The sequence below is a fragment of the Tenrec ecaudatus genome, chromosome 4 (genome assembly GCF_050624435.1).
Source record: "Tenrec ecaudatus isolate mTenEca1 chromosome 4, mTenEca1.hap1, whole genome shotgun sequence".
Lineage (NCBI taxonomy): Eukaryota > Metazoa > Chordata > Mammalia > Afrosoricida > Tenrecidae > Tenrec > Tenrec ecaudatus.
The window spans coordinates 2,700,676-2,713,306 of NC_134533.1; the positions used below are offsets into that span (position 1 = coordinate 2,700,676).

The 12,631-nt window shown below is 62.4% G+C and overlaps 1 protein-coding gene across 1 annotated transcript in view; it reads right to left on the reverse strand.

Annotated features, from left to right (window-relative positions):
* Window positions 1–428: 428 nt before the first annotated feature.
* The window catches only part of TRPM5 (transient receptor potential cation channel subfamily M member 5), a 39,007-nt gene continuing 26,804 nt past the window's right edge, over window positions 429–12,631 (reverse strand). The window contains exons 9-28 of the mRNA XM_075546906.1: window positions 10,925–10,989; window positions 10,482–10,673; window positions 10,154–10,256; window positions 8,695–8,813; window positions 7,972–8,322; window positions 7,068–7,208; window positions 6,852–6,975; window positions 6,425–6,570; window positions 6,100–6,212; window positions 5,843–5,935; window positions 5,484–5,745; window positions 4,825–4,943; window positions 4,485–4,617; window positions 4,234–4,408; window positions 2,798–2,948; window positions 2,333–2,514; window positions 1,644–1,776; window positions 879–951; window positions 635–710; window positions 429–496 (exon numbers count right to left, since the gene is read on the reverse strand). Of these exons, the coding sequence (XP_075403021.1) occupies window positions 429–496; window positions 635–710; window positions 879–951; window positions 1,644–1,776; window positions 2,333–2,514; window positions 2,798–2,948; window positions 4,234–4,408; window positions 4,485–4,617; window positions 4,825–4,943; window positions 5,484–5,745; window positions 5,843–5,935; window positions 6,100–6,212; window positions 6,425–6,570; window positions 6,852–6,975; window positions 7,068–7,208; window positions 7,972–8,322; window positions 8,695–8,813; window positions 10,154–10,256; window positions 10,482–10,673; window positions 10,925–10,989 (2,819 nt within the window). The remainder of the gene's footprint in view (window positions 497–634; window positions 711–878; window positions 952–1,643; window positions 1,777–2,332; window positions 2,515–2,797; window positions 2,949–4,233; window positions 4,409–4,484; window positions 4,618–4,824; window positions 4,944–5,483; window positions 5,746–5,842; window positions 5,936–6,099; window positions 6,213–6,424; window positions 6,571–6,851; window positions 6,976–7,067; window positions 7,209–7,971; window positions 8,323–8,694; window positions 8,814–10,153; window positions 10,257–10,481; window positions 10,674–10,924; window positions 10,990–12,631) is intronic.

A 12,631-nucleotide genomic window follows, 5' to 3' on the forward strand; every position in this document is an offset into this window, starting at 1 on the left:
AGGTCACTGGGAGACCCGAGTGGTGATGACTTGATGGCCTGCTGACTCCTCCCGTGGTGGTCACCATCCCCAGGGACAATGGGAGGATGTCTGCTTTGTGTGGCCCAAAGCCCACCCCTTTCCAGGTATCACTTGGTCTGGGTGCCTCGAGGGGCGGGTGGGTTGTATTGGTGAGGGACCCCCAGCTGGTGGGAGGTTGTTCCTGCACCGAAGGCTGCAGAGGGTGCCTGGGCTGGGGCACAGGTTGACCCACTGGCTCACAGGCCCTGGGCTTGTAAAGGGAAAAAACCACAGCAGCCAGCAAGTCAGACTCTTAATCAGACAACAGGGATGGGATGGGGCCAGCCTTTCGAGAAGCTGTTCATCCAAGAGGCAGAGGGTGCTTCCCACAGGCCACCCTCCGCTCCCTGAAGTGGCCAGGAGTTGGTTCAGGATGGATGGCTGCCTCCGTGCTCAGCAGGGGGCTTTGGGCTGCGGCCACCACAGTTCTGGGAGCCTGGTGGAGAAGGAGAGTGAAGGGGTCTACCTGGCACACTGGATGGACACGCTGGCCTCAAGCAGGCCCCACCCACACCAACTGCCCCTGGGAGAGCTGGAGGCCAGTTCCCAACAGGGGTGACCCATGCACACTCACCCCACTTGCTGCAGGGGCCATGGCCCTGTGCCAGTGTGTCGGCCACTGCGGACAGGACAACCGTGCAGTAGTTGATCTGGAAGAGCGAGGCATTCAGGGAGCCAGGGCTGGTGAGCTCAGGTGTGGGTGGGGACACCCCAATCCCACCCCGCTCTCTGCAGGTGTTTGGAGCTCCAGGCTGGGTGTGTGCAGCCCCTGCTGAGGGCTGTGTGCCGATCTGGCAATCCAAGAACGGGGTACTCACCTGAGACTCCAAACCCTTGACTCGCCTCTCCTGCTCCCGAAGTGCACCCAGGCACGTGGCCACTGCGTCTACCCTGCGGTGGAAAAGATGCCATCAGTGGCGTGATGCCAGTGTCCCCGGCGTACCTGGAGCAGGGCCTCTGGCCCTCTGTTCCCCCACCCCCACCCCGTACACCCAACTTATGGCAGGTGATGGGGTATAGGGTTAGGTGACCAGATTTTAACTTTGGTAAAGCGGGACACCGTTGATAAAACTCATGTCCTGGCAAAATAGCCACGTGGCAGCCGGAAACCGTCTGCCCTGGCTTGTCGGGCATTCTTTCCAAAAATCGGGACTTTTTAAAATGCCACAGGATGCGGGAAAAATTGTTAAAAATCAAGATGTCTGGTCACCTTAGTGTATGGCTCCTGAGAGTGGTCAGGTGCCCTCCGTGCCCTGGGAGAGCAAGGCCAAGGCCAGGTGGCTCGGTCTGCAGGCACTGAGGACCCACAGACAGGGCAGCCAAAGCCCCAATTGGCCAGTGTCCCTCTTACTAGGGCAGGCCTGGTCCCAGCCGAGCTTGTCACCCGCAGTGACTGAGGATGGCCTGTCAGAGACTGAAGATCTGCCTACAGGCTCTAACACCCACCCTGTCCCTCTGTCCCCAGGAGCACCCCTAACTCTTACATCTTCCCCATCAGTGTCCTCCCCTGTGGTGCGTTCGGTAGGTGCTCCTTCCAGTGGGAGCGCCTTTACCACTGGCGCGTTCCCTGTGGGCGCCCTCACCTGTGGGCCGTCTTGCGCAGGACCTCCGAGGTGCTCTCCTTTCTCCTCTTCTCCAGGCTGCTCAGGAAATTCTCCTTCTGGACCGTCTCCCACGTGAGGATCTTCTGGTCCAGGGGGTCGGGCAGGTCTCTCTCTGGAGGGTGGGCAGCAGCTGGGTTGGCCAGAGGCTCAGGGCCAGTCCTGTCAGCATTGGAGGGGGCCCTGGCCACAAGTACATCAGTGCCCCCCTCTCTAGTGAATTTGGCCCTAGCAAGGCAGCTAATCTGGCTGGGGCAGGGGACAGGGCCATAGCCAGTATGGATGGGGGCAGCCAGTACCTGTCCCCAAGACACCACCCCCCCTGAAAGACCCAGACCCTTAGGGCCTTACTCTCACCTGTATACCCTGCCCTGGCCCTGCCCTCCCCAGGCACCACCACTGGGGCCCTGCCCTGCCTTCACTGTGGTCCTGCCTACTGGAGCCCGCCCCCACCCAGACACTGTCCATCCTCCCCCAGGGCCCTCCCCTGAAGCCCCGCCCTCCCCAGGACCCACCCCTGGAGTTCTGCCCTACCCTCCATGGCCCAGCCCCAGTCTCACCTCAGCCAGGTAGATCCGCTCTGACCTAGGCCCTGCCCTGCCCTCACCCTGGCCTGCCCCGAGTGGTCCTGGGCACTACCTCTTGGTCCTGCCCCACGGCCCCGCCCTCACCCAGGCGCCGGCCCTGTGGCTCTGCCCCTTTGCCGCAGGCCTTCTTGAGCAGCAGGCTCAGGTGGCTGAGGACAATGAAGGGCGGGGCCAGCGAGGGCCGCTCATGGTACTCCACGATCAGGCTGTAACGCTGCGACTTCCAGAACATGTCGGCGTTGCCCTGCACCACCTGGAACGTGTAGCTGCGAGAGGGGGGGGAGGGGAGCCCCCCACAGCCTCAGATTCCTGCCTCTTTCCTCTGAGGGGGCTGCTGGGAATGAGAATGGGATTCACTGCCCCTCACTCCCGCCCCCACCCCCCTAGCTGCTCTCTCCCAAGCCCACCTGCCTTGACACCTGACATGCTGTCCTGCAAGCTGGGCTCACCTCGCCAGCCGCCTGGACTAGACCTGAGGCCCGGTGGGCTAGGCAACCATGTGGGGAGAGGGTCCCCTTCCCCGGTGCTCAGAGTGGGACCGCAAGGCACCTGAACATGGCGATGAGGAGGTTCATGAGCAGCACATTGGTGACCAGCAGGAAGGTGACCAGCAGCAGGATGACCAGCCAGTTGGCGTAGAGGTTGGGACAGGAGGGCGAGTCCCCCATCAGAGGGTGTATGGAGCAGTTCACCCGGGCTTCTGAAACACATGGGCGACACGCCTGGAGGCCATGTGCAGAGGGGCACTCGGCAGCCTCTGGCCGGACCCCTCCCCATCTGCCAGCCTCCAGACACCTTCCCAGGAGCTGGCCCCTCTCCTCCGCAGGGTGCCCTGCTACGTGCCAGAGCTCAGTTCACGAGTCTCCAGTGCCAACACCTCACTGCTTGAGCCCCAGCCCAAGCCAGGAGCGCCACACACATCTGAGCGCATGTGCAGACACACGAGGCCCTGCCTCTGGCAGCATCCTGGAGCTGCCCTTGGCAGCTTGGGGAGCAGCCTTTCCCCTGGCCTGGGCCTTGGAGGGTGGCGGAGTGGGAGACCAGTGAGTGGACCGCAGCCCAGAGAGTCATGGGAGCAGGGCTGCGGCCACCAGGGAGTGCGACCAGATGAGGCCTAGCCTCCTGCGGACAGTCCTGGGTCACCTCTGCCATGTGTCCACCCTCTCTCTGCCCAGCACAGAACCCAAGCCAGGCTGGCTCCCAAGTCGCTACACACAGGTGTGTGTCCCATGGCTACCCTAGCGGCCCCTAATCAGAAAACCCCCAGCCCCTCCCCCCTCTTTGAAGTGGTCAGGAGTGTGTCTTGCTTGGATCCACAACCAATGCTCTTGGAAGCAGCGATCAAGACATGAAATGATGAGCTGCGTTGGGCCAGTCTGCTGCACGGACCTCTTTAGAGTGCTGAAGAGCAAGGATGTACCTGTGAGGACTCGGTGCCTCTGACCAGGCCCGGGGTGGGGGTGGGGGTTCAAACGCCTGCTACGCATGTGGAAGCTGGGTGCTGAACAAGGAGGCAGTGTGTGTGAATTACGGGGCTGGGGAAGAATACTGAAAGGACCATGGACTGCCGGAAGGGTAAATCAACCTGTCTTGGAAGAAATCTGGCCAGAGTGTTCTTTAGAGACAGGGATGTGGAGACACGGTCCTACATACATTGGACCTGTCAGGGGAGACCCGTCCCTGGAGAAGGACATCATGCGTGGTAAAGTGGAGGGGCAGCGAACAAGAGGCAGGCCCTCGACAAGATGGACTGGCACAGTGGCTGCAGCCATGGGCCCAGCCATAGGAACAATGGTGAGGATGACCAGGACCGGACAGTGTGCAGTTTGGAACCCACTCGATGCTACTGAAGAACAGCCACTCCCCCGGGGTCTTGTGTGTGGTGGGAAGGGGCTCCCCATAAACAGACACGCCGCGCCCTGGGTCACGAACTGGGCTCTCCAGCCTGTGACAGCCCTGCACCCCGGGCCCCTCCCCCGCCTCACCATCCATCTCGTCCAGCGGGATCTGGCCAAAGATCTGCAGGTAGGGCCGGTAGAGCACGCGGCGAAAAATCCACTCAGGGCGGCCGTCATGCGGGTGCAGCAGGGCGTGGGTGGTCACACCGTAGGCCATGAGCCACACACTCAGGAAGAAGAGGAAGAAGAAGACGTCCTTCATCTCAGGGTGGGAGAGGCGTGTTAGCCAGGTGGGGGTACTGGGGGCTAGTAGGGGCGGGGAGAGGGGCAGGGCTCACCATGCGTTCCACAATGATGATCTTCGGGCCCAGCTGCTTGTGGACAGCGAAGATGTGGATCAGCCGCAGCGCGAAGACCATGAAGTCAATGGCCAGCACTGCGCGGCCAGCCTCGAACACCCAGGGAAGCACCCTGGGAAGGACAGGGCTGGGATGCTGGGTGGCCCGAAGGACACACCCACACACACACACACACACACACACACGGGTTAGTCAAGGGGCTGGTCAGGGCAAGCCCTGTTGCCGATGCCCAAGAGGCCCACTGGCCCCAGGCCTATGGGTGGCATGCCCAATCCCACTCCTGGAAGCTGCTCTGGCAAGGCCTCTGGGCCACACAAACCTGCAGGTCACACCGACGACAAATAGGAAGATAGCCACCATGTCACACTTATTCCAGTTGTCTTCCACATACAGCATGAACTTCTTCACCAGGTTCGTGCCTTCATCGGTGAAGAAGCCCTGGTGGAGAGGAGATGGCCCCTTATAGCTGCAGGGGTCCCACCACCGGGGGGATGCCAGGCTGAGACCATCAGGGATCAGGCTCAGTCTCCCACTTGAACTGGGAACCTGTGAGATCTGGGATCTGAGCTCTGTGGGATCAGGGGTCAGGTCAGCCTGGACATGGGGTTGGGTCTCTGTGATAAGGGTCCGGGAACTGGCTATGGTCAGGGTTCAGAATGACTGGGGTGCTAGCATCTAGGCTTCATCTGGAGCCAGGCTTGGGGCTCAGTATAGAATATGATCACCGGGGTGCCCTGGAAATTGTGCCTGAATGCGATCTGGGAGGCACTTCGGGGCGGGGAGCGAGGGGTGTTGTGCAGTGTGGAACCTGACTCAGGACTCAATGATGAGTCAGGATCAGAGCTCAGTGTGGAGTTGGGATCAGGACTCAGTATGGAACTGGGATCAGGGATCAGTGTGGATCTGAGATCAGGGCTCTGTCTAGTCTGGGGACAAGAGCCAGCCTCTGCCTCTGAGGAGCTGCTGCCCGAGATTCACCTGCCGGATCTCCTCCAGCACCAGCGTGAAGACCCAGAAGTAGAGGGTGATTTCAGGTGCTGTGGGCCCGTGGGGTGGCGGCTGGAAGTCCACCAGCAGGACATAGGTGAACAGGAAGAGGAAGGCAAAGTACATGACCACGTTCCCCAGGAACACAGTCACTGGAGCACCCCAGAACTTGCGCCAGCGTGTGAGCAGAAAGGAGGCCCCAGGCCTGCGGTGGAGGGACAGAGTCCTGGGTGCCTCATCCGGCTGGTCTGTCCTGTGAGGCGGATGGGGAGCCAGTGAGTAGTTGGGTACCCCACAGAGCTCCTCGGCCACTGCCCCCTGCCGGCCCCTCACCCTCCAAGGCTCAGTACCGGACACTGGGGTTGCTGAGCGGGCTTCTCTCCGAGTCCAGGCTGTCTGACCCCTGCAGGGCATCTGCTTCTTCCCTCTGTGGGGCCTCGTCGCTGTGGGCATGGGATGCTCAGGCCACGGAGGTCCCCAGAGGCCCTCCTACAGGGCCAGGGCCTGGCCTTGAATGGCAGCTATGTTGGGAGGACTGTGAGGACACCAGGTGGGGGCGCAAAACACCCTGTCCACCCCTTGGAGCCCAGGCTGGTCCTCTGCATACCTGAAGGTGATGAGGGTGGTGTAGAGGAGTGGGGGGCAGATGAAGGCGCTCAGCAGACGCAGGATAGGGGTGCCCGTGGCCATGTCCCCCCACCAGATCCGCGTCAGGAAGGCCTGCAAGACAGGTTGCTGCCCGCCAAGCCCCCCATGGCTCCTGGGCCCCACCTGCTCTACCCCCGCAGGCAGGGCCTGGCGAAGATGCTTTCAGGGGGTGGCTTAATGGGAGGGGACCTGGGGGTGAGGGGCTGGCACAGCCGAATGGTCACGGTGGGATGGATGGGGGTGTCAGAGGGGAGGGTGCCTATGGCAGCATGGGGCTCACCCACCTGCACCCCATCGTGGGCGAAGAAGGCCTTGACATCCGCCTCAGTGGCCAGGTGCAGGCACGTGGTCCTGCCCCAGCTGCGGTTCCTGCGCACCAGCAGGGCGCAGGCGCGATCCTCGTTGTTACTGTAGCACTCGGAGAAAAGACCTGCGGGCACCCGCCCACCACACCGCTGTTCAGTGTGGCACCCCAAGCCACCCCCACCCCTCTCTCCCTGATTCTCTGCAGCCTCCCTTTGACAGCGCAGTGGCTTGTGCACCCGCACTGGGTCCCTCAGGAGGCCCCATCGGCCAGAGTGTCCCTGCCAGAGCGTCAGTGTCCCACCCATGCAGGACCCAAGGTGTAGCTACCCAGGTGGGACAAGTTCCCTCCACCCCGGGTCCACAGGGAGCGAGAACAGGAGACCCTCTGAGTCCCCTCCCACTCACCCAGGGCCAGCTGCTCATACTTGGCGTCCCGCATGGTCCGAGCCACCTCGGCCTCGGCTGCCAGGTGGGCCATTTCTTTGAGGATCTTGCAGGCGACCAGCGCGGCGGCCACGCCCTCCTGACCCTGTGAGATCGGCTGTGAGGGGGCGGCACCCTCCCTCCCTCCCCACGAACTCCGGAGGTGGCCTGGCCCCTGCGCTGGCCCAGCACACTCACCATGGCCCAGAAGTAGGTGGCCATCTCTTGGCGGTTCTGCAGCACTGCCCACAGGAACAGGTCTCGCCAGGGGTCCTCACTCTTCTGCTGCAGGTCCAACAGCCACTTTTGCCCGGTGGGCCGCTTGGCTGGACCCTTCTCCTGCAGGGGCAGGCACCCACCCGCCTCTGTGCTGGTGCTGCCTGGGCCTGGCCCCCACCGGTCCCGCCCCCTGCACTGCTGACCCCGCCCCTCCCCACTGCTTACTGACCCCATCCCTCCCTACTGTTGGTCCCGCCCATTGCTACCACTAGCCTCCCCAATGACCACCTGTCACCACCATCCCAACACCGCCCCACGCTGATTCGCCCATCACCATCACGAGCCCTGTCCCCCCACTGGCTGGCCACGCCCACCACCAGCTTCCTTCCTTCCTTGTAATAAGCCCCACCCCCATCACTAGCCCTTGCCCCTGTCCACTTGTCCCCATCCTTGCCCAGACTGGCTCAGCCCAACACCACTGCTGGCCCCACTCCTCATCACCTCTGACCCTGTTCATCACCAGCCTCCGCTCCTCCCCACACCATCACTAGCCCCACCCCAGGTTGACCTCGCCCATCCTGCTGCTGGCCCCGCCCGCGCCTTTTGACAGCCACACCCCTAACCAACTGGTTCCACCCCTCACTATCACTAGCTCCGCCTCATTTCATTGACCCCTCCCCTCCCCAGACTGACCCTGCCCACCACCACCAACCATGACTCCAGTCCTGACCAACACCACTGCCTCCTCGCTTCCTTTCTGTGGGCCCCGCCCCAGCCTCGCCCCTGCCCTGCTGATCCCACCGGCCCCCATTACTAGTCCCGCCCCACCCTCCTGGCCCCGCCCTCCCTAGTCTGGCCCCGCCCCTCCCCAGCCCTCTCTCACAGCCGGCCCGCGGGCCCCCGCGCGGCCCTCCTGGTAGAGTCCGCGGCAGGCGTCATGCAGGAAGTCCTTGAGCACGCGGGAGACCTCGTGCAGGGAGAAGGCGGGCGGCGCGGCGGGCGGCTCGCGGGGCTGCTGGGCGCCCAGGCCGGCCAGCGTCAGGCGGCCCTCCTCGTGTTTGCGCTGCAGGAGGTCGAAGAGCAGGCTCTTGGGGGACACGGCGCGGTAGAGCTGCTGCAGCCGCCCGTACGTCAGGAAGTCGGCCACGTCAGCGCCGTTGTCCACGAAGAGGCGCACGAAGTCCGGCTTGTCGTTCACCAGCGCGTCCATCATCACCTCCTCCAGGTCTTGAGACTGGGGGAGGGGGGTGCATCAAGGCATAGGTTCTTCCGGGCGCTGGACTCCGCTCAGAGGTCAGATCCCCAGCCACAGCTCTGGGACTCCTGGTCAAGCCCAACACTGTGGGTGGATGGCCCAGGATCGGCGCTCAGGTCGCAACCGGCAAAGGGAGCAGTCCAGGTGCGCAGGGGACTGACCAAGCCCAAGTGACTGGGGAGGGGAGCACCTAGCCGAAGTCATGAGGTAGTGGGGGGTCACCTAGTCCAGGTGATCAGGGTGGGGAGCCCACCTAGCCCAAGTGGCCAGGGTGGGGGGACTAGCCCAGCCCAGGTGACCAGGTGGTTGGGGTGGGGAGTCTGGTCTAGCCTAGGTGGCTGGGGTGGGCACCTTCCACTCGACGTCCCCGTTGAAGATCTCACTCTTGGCGATGTCCACGCGGCCCCAGGCCACGGCCAGCTTGAGCTCATCGAGGTAGTGCTGGGCATCGTGGCTGTGACTCCTGCAGGCTGCGGGCATGGACGGAGAGACGCCATCAGCGCCCCCCATGGGTCTTCTAGACACCCCAGCGCTGGCTGCACGGGGCCTCTGAGAGGCACTTGGTCAGGGGCTGCCCCTCCAAAGCCAGAGGGAGCACTGGGCAGGCAGATGGAAAGACCACCTCGCTCCTCCCATTGGGGGCGGGGCTGAGCAGAGTGGAGGAGGAGCTGGGGGCCTGACCCCACCCCCATAGCGTTCTTCTCCCCACCCACCCCAGGACCTTGGCGTTCTGGAGTAGAAGCCAGGGGTCTTGGTTACGATGAGGCCCTTTCCCGACAGGTGGCTTTGCCGTCCTTGCCTGGAGCTCTAGCCCTGGGAGACACCACTACCCAGTGAGACCCATCATTGGCTCCAGAGCTGGGCGGCCAACCTTGGTGTCTTGTTACACGATTGCATGGACCTTGGTGACCCCTGTGGGCAGGACGTGGCCAGGGGCAGCTGGACTGGTTATTGTCTGGGGAGCAGCTGGGACACCCAGGTGGCTGACAGCCCCATGGGGGGGTCTCTCTGGTGCCGTGAGCCCCTCACCCAACCTCCCTGCCCTGAGCCTTGTCTGCTGCCCCAGCCACGCCCTCTCCAGAGTGGCAACAACATGAGTGTCCACGAGGAGATGAGCCACCCCTCCAAGCGGGGCGGCCAGCACCTGGTGCAGACCAGGACACTCTGCTAAGATGACATGGCCTCCTCTCCTTGCGGGGAGGAGACCCAGCTTCACAGAGGGTTAAGTGCTGGGCCAAGTGGTTCCGACCAAACAGCTGCTCTTCAGGAGAAGAATGAGGGTGTAGGGTGTCCGGGGAAATGGGATGTGAGGGCTAGGGGGTCCTGAATCTTTTTGGGGTGACGAGAGTGAGCTGGCAGTACAATGTGTGAATGTCCAAAAAACTAAAGCGACCTCGGGGTTCAGGGTTTCTGGGTCTGAGTCTTTCCGGGAGCAGACGATCTCATCTTTCTCCCGTCAAGCAGCTGATGGGTTTGAACTGCCGACCTTGAGGCCGGCAGTGCACAAGTCCCACAGGGCTCCTTCTCCATGTCCTCAGACCACTGACATGGACAGTCTTACACACAGTGGGCAGCCTGAGTGCAGGCCCAGTGCTGCTGCCCAGGAAGGGGTCAGGCCCTGCCCCAGGCCCAGGCCTCTCTCGGGGAAGCCCAGGACCATACAGGACATGGGAGGTGGCCCTGTGCTGCGGGAAGGGCCCTGCCTGTGCTGTGCCTGGGCACTCCCTGCTCCTCCTTCCCCACTGAGAAGCTTTGGAATCCAAAGGAGTCCTGGGGGCCCTGGGGGCTGTGCGGCAGGGCGGCTCCTCACCCTTCACCAGCGCCTTGAGGATGACTGTGTCCAGCTCCTCGGAGCCCTCCTGCTCAAAGTCGTACACGGTGAGCAGGTGCGCATGCGCGGCGATGGTCTGCAGCTGGGACAAGCAGAGGCTCGAGGGGGGCTGTGCCCAGGGCACAGGACCCCCACACACCCAGGGACAGGCCCCCCACAGGCCTGAGGGCTGGTGACCAAGCCCCTTCCCGCCCCATCCACTACAGGCCAGCCTGGAGCGGGTGCTTGCCAGGCTGGGCAGCCAGGGGAGGGCAGTGGGAGGCAGCTGTCCTGTGGGGACAGTGCTGTGGGGTGGACGGCCGCGCACCAGCCTGGTCCAGTGCAGGATGTCCTCCCAGGAGAAGTGCTCATTGGGGAACTTCTCCTTGAACTGCTTCTCGGCCACCTGGGGCACCAGGAGATGGGGCTGGTTCACCAGGGCTGCCAGGATGTCTGCGATGCCCCCAGAGCCGGCCAGGATCAGCCACGGGGCCTCATGCACCAAGGCCCGGGACATCCTCTAGAGGAGAGGGCCAGACGGAGGAGGGAAGTTGGGGAGAGGGAAGAAAGGAGGAGGGGGGAAGGGAAGGAGGAAGAGACATAGGGGGAAGGGAAGGAGGAGAAGGGGGAGAGGGAGGGGGGAAGAGATGGAGGAGAGGAAGGGGGGAGTGGGGAGAGCAGATCAGTCCCAGACTCTAGCAGTCCTGGTGTGCCCCTGTCCCTTCACCCTACCCCCACCCTCGGGCAGCCCCTCCCAACCACTGCCCCTACCTCCAGCATGCCAGGATCACCATTGACCAGCAGGCAGAGGACAGGGATCTCGATGCTGCCGGTGCCTGCAGATGACCATCGTGAGGGGAGACCTGGGCCGGGACAGGAGGAGACCACCAGGCCCCAGGGCTGCCCCTCAGGAACCTTTATCACAAGCTGAGGACCCGGGGCTGCATTGTGTCCTGCCCTGTGGGAGCTGTGTGGCAATGACTCCCCCGCGGCTCCGTCCTTGGGCACCAACCTTGGTGGAGGCCTGTGTCTCAGGGCATGGGCGACCAGAGCCTCCCTCCCTCCCTGGACAGGCAAGCCTCACAGCCCAACCTGCCCAGACCCTTCTGTTGAGTGACAAACCAAAGCGGCACACAGGGCCATTTGGGGGGTTCCTGCCCTCACACAGGAGCCCGTCGGTGGTAAAGCCCTCAGCTGCTGAGCAAAGGTGGGCCCAGGGCACCTCCAGAAAAAGGCCTGCCACCCGTGGGTCTCAGTTCTGATCCGACACAGGTCCCGAGGTGCTGCGTGAACGCAGTCACAAGTGCCTGAACTGAACCCCCCACCCAGAGCCCCCATCTGCCGGGATCTCAGGCCAACCGCACACAGGCAGCAAATCCCACAGTCACCCGAAGACACACCCCTCCCCAAACAGGCTGCTCCATTTAACTGACCCACCGCCCCCTCTGGACACACTAAAATCCCTCTGCGCCCCCCTGGCCATTATACGTTTGTCCTCCAGTCTGCCGTCCAGGATCAGGCGTAGCTGTCTGCCTCTGCAGACCCCTCGATTGAAGGAGCCCAGGTGGCATCGTGTGGGTTTACTTGCTAACTGCAAGGTCAGCAGTTCGAAACCACCAGCTGCTCCTCGGGAGACAGATGAGACTTTCTAGCCCCGTAAAGAGTTCCCATCTCCACTGTCCTGTAGGGTGCGTGCCTGGAGGCTGGCATTTTCATGAATGCCATCCATGCAGCGAAGGCATCTTCCTTCAATACCATTGGTGCTTCAGCTCGTTGGCACCACCATTTCCTCCCTGGGCTTCAGCTCCTCGATGTTCAAGAGCAAGTTGGAGAGTCTCTTCTGCAGCCTGTGTTAGTTGCTTCTTTTTCTCTCCCTGGTCTTTCTAATGACCTTTTTGCTTTCTTCATGCAGGCTGCCCTTGACCTCGTTCACAACTCATCACGCCTGCGGTCCTGAGTGTTCAGTGTCTCCTATCTGTCCTTGGGATGGCCTCTACATTCAGGTGAGACAGACTCAAGGTCATGCTTCCGCGCTCATGGACTTCTTTCCATGTTAATCAGCCTCGGGCTGGCCTTGCATTTGCTCAATGGGTGGTCTGTTCCACAGGCAGACCATGGCCTGGTTCTGACTGATGAGGTCCAGCGGCTCTTTACACCAGTGGGGTCCATTTGGTTCCTGTGTGTTGGGGCTGTCTGGTGAGGCCCGCACAAGTGGTCACCGTTTGTATTGTTGGGAAACAGTTCTGGCGAGAATAAATAGGCTGTTGGTCTACCAGCTTGGTTTCTGCCTCCAAGACCACCCCTCCCAACTACGGTTCCTACTGCTCTTTATTTCCAACTCTCGAATTCCAGACACCACTCATGATCGATGCTTTCTGACGGCATGTTGGGCCGATTTCAGACTGCCGACGTAGGGACACAGTCTTCTCGGGCAATCGTGGGTGGGTAAACTCAAAGGATTGTTGTCCGTCTTGGTAC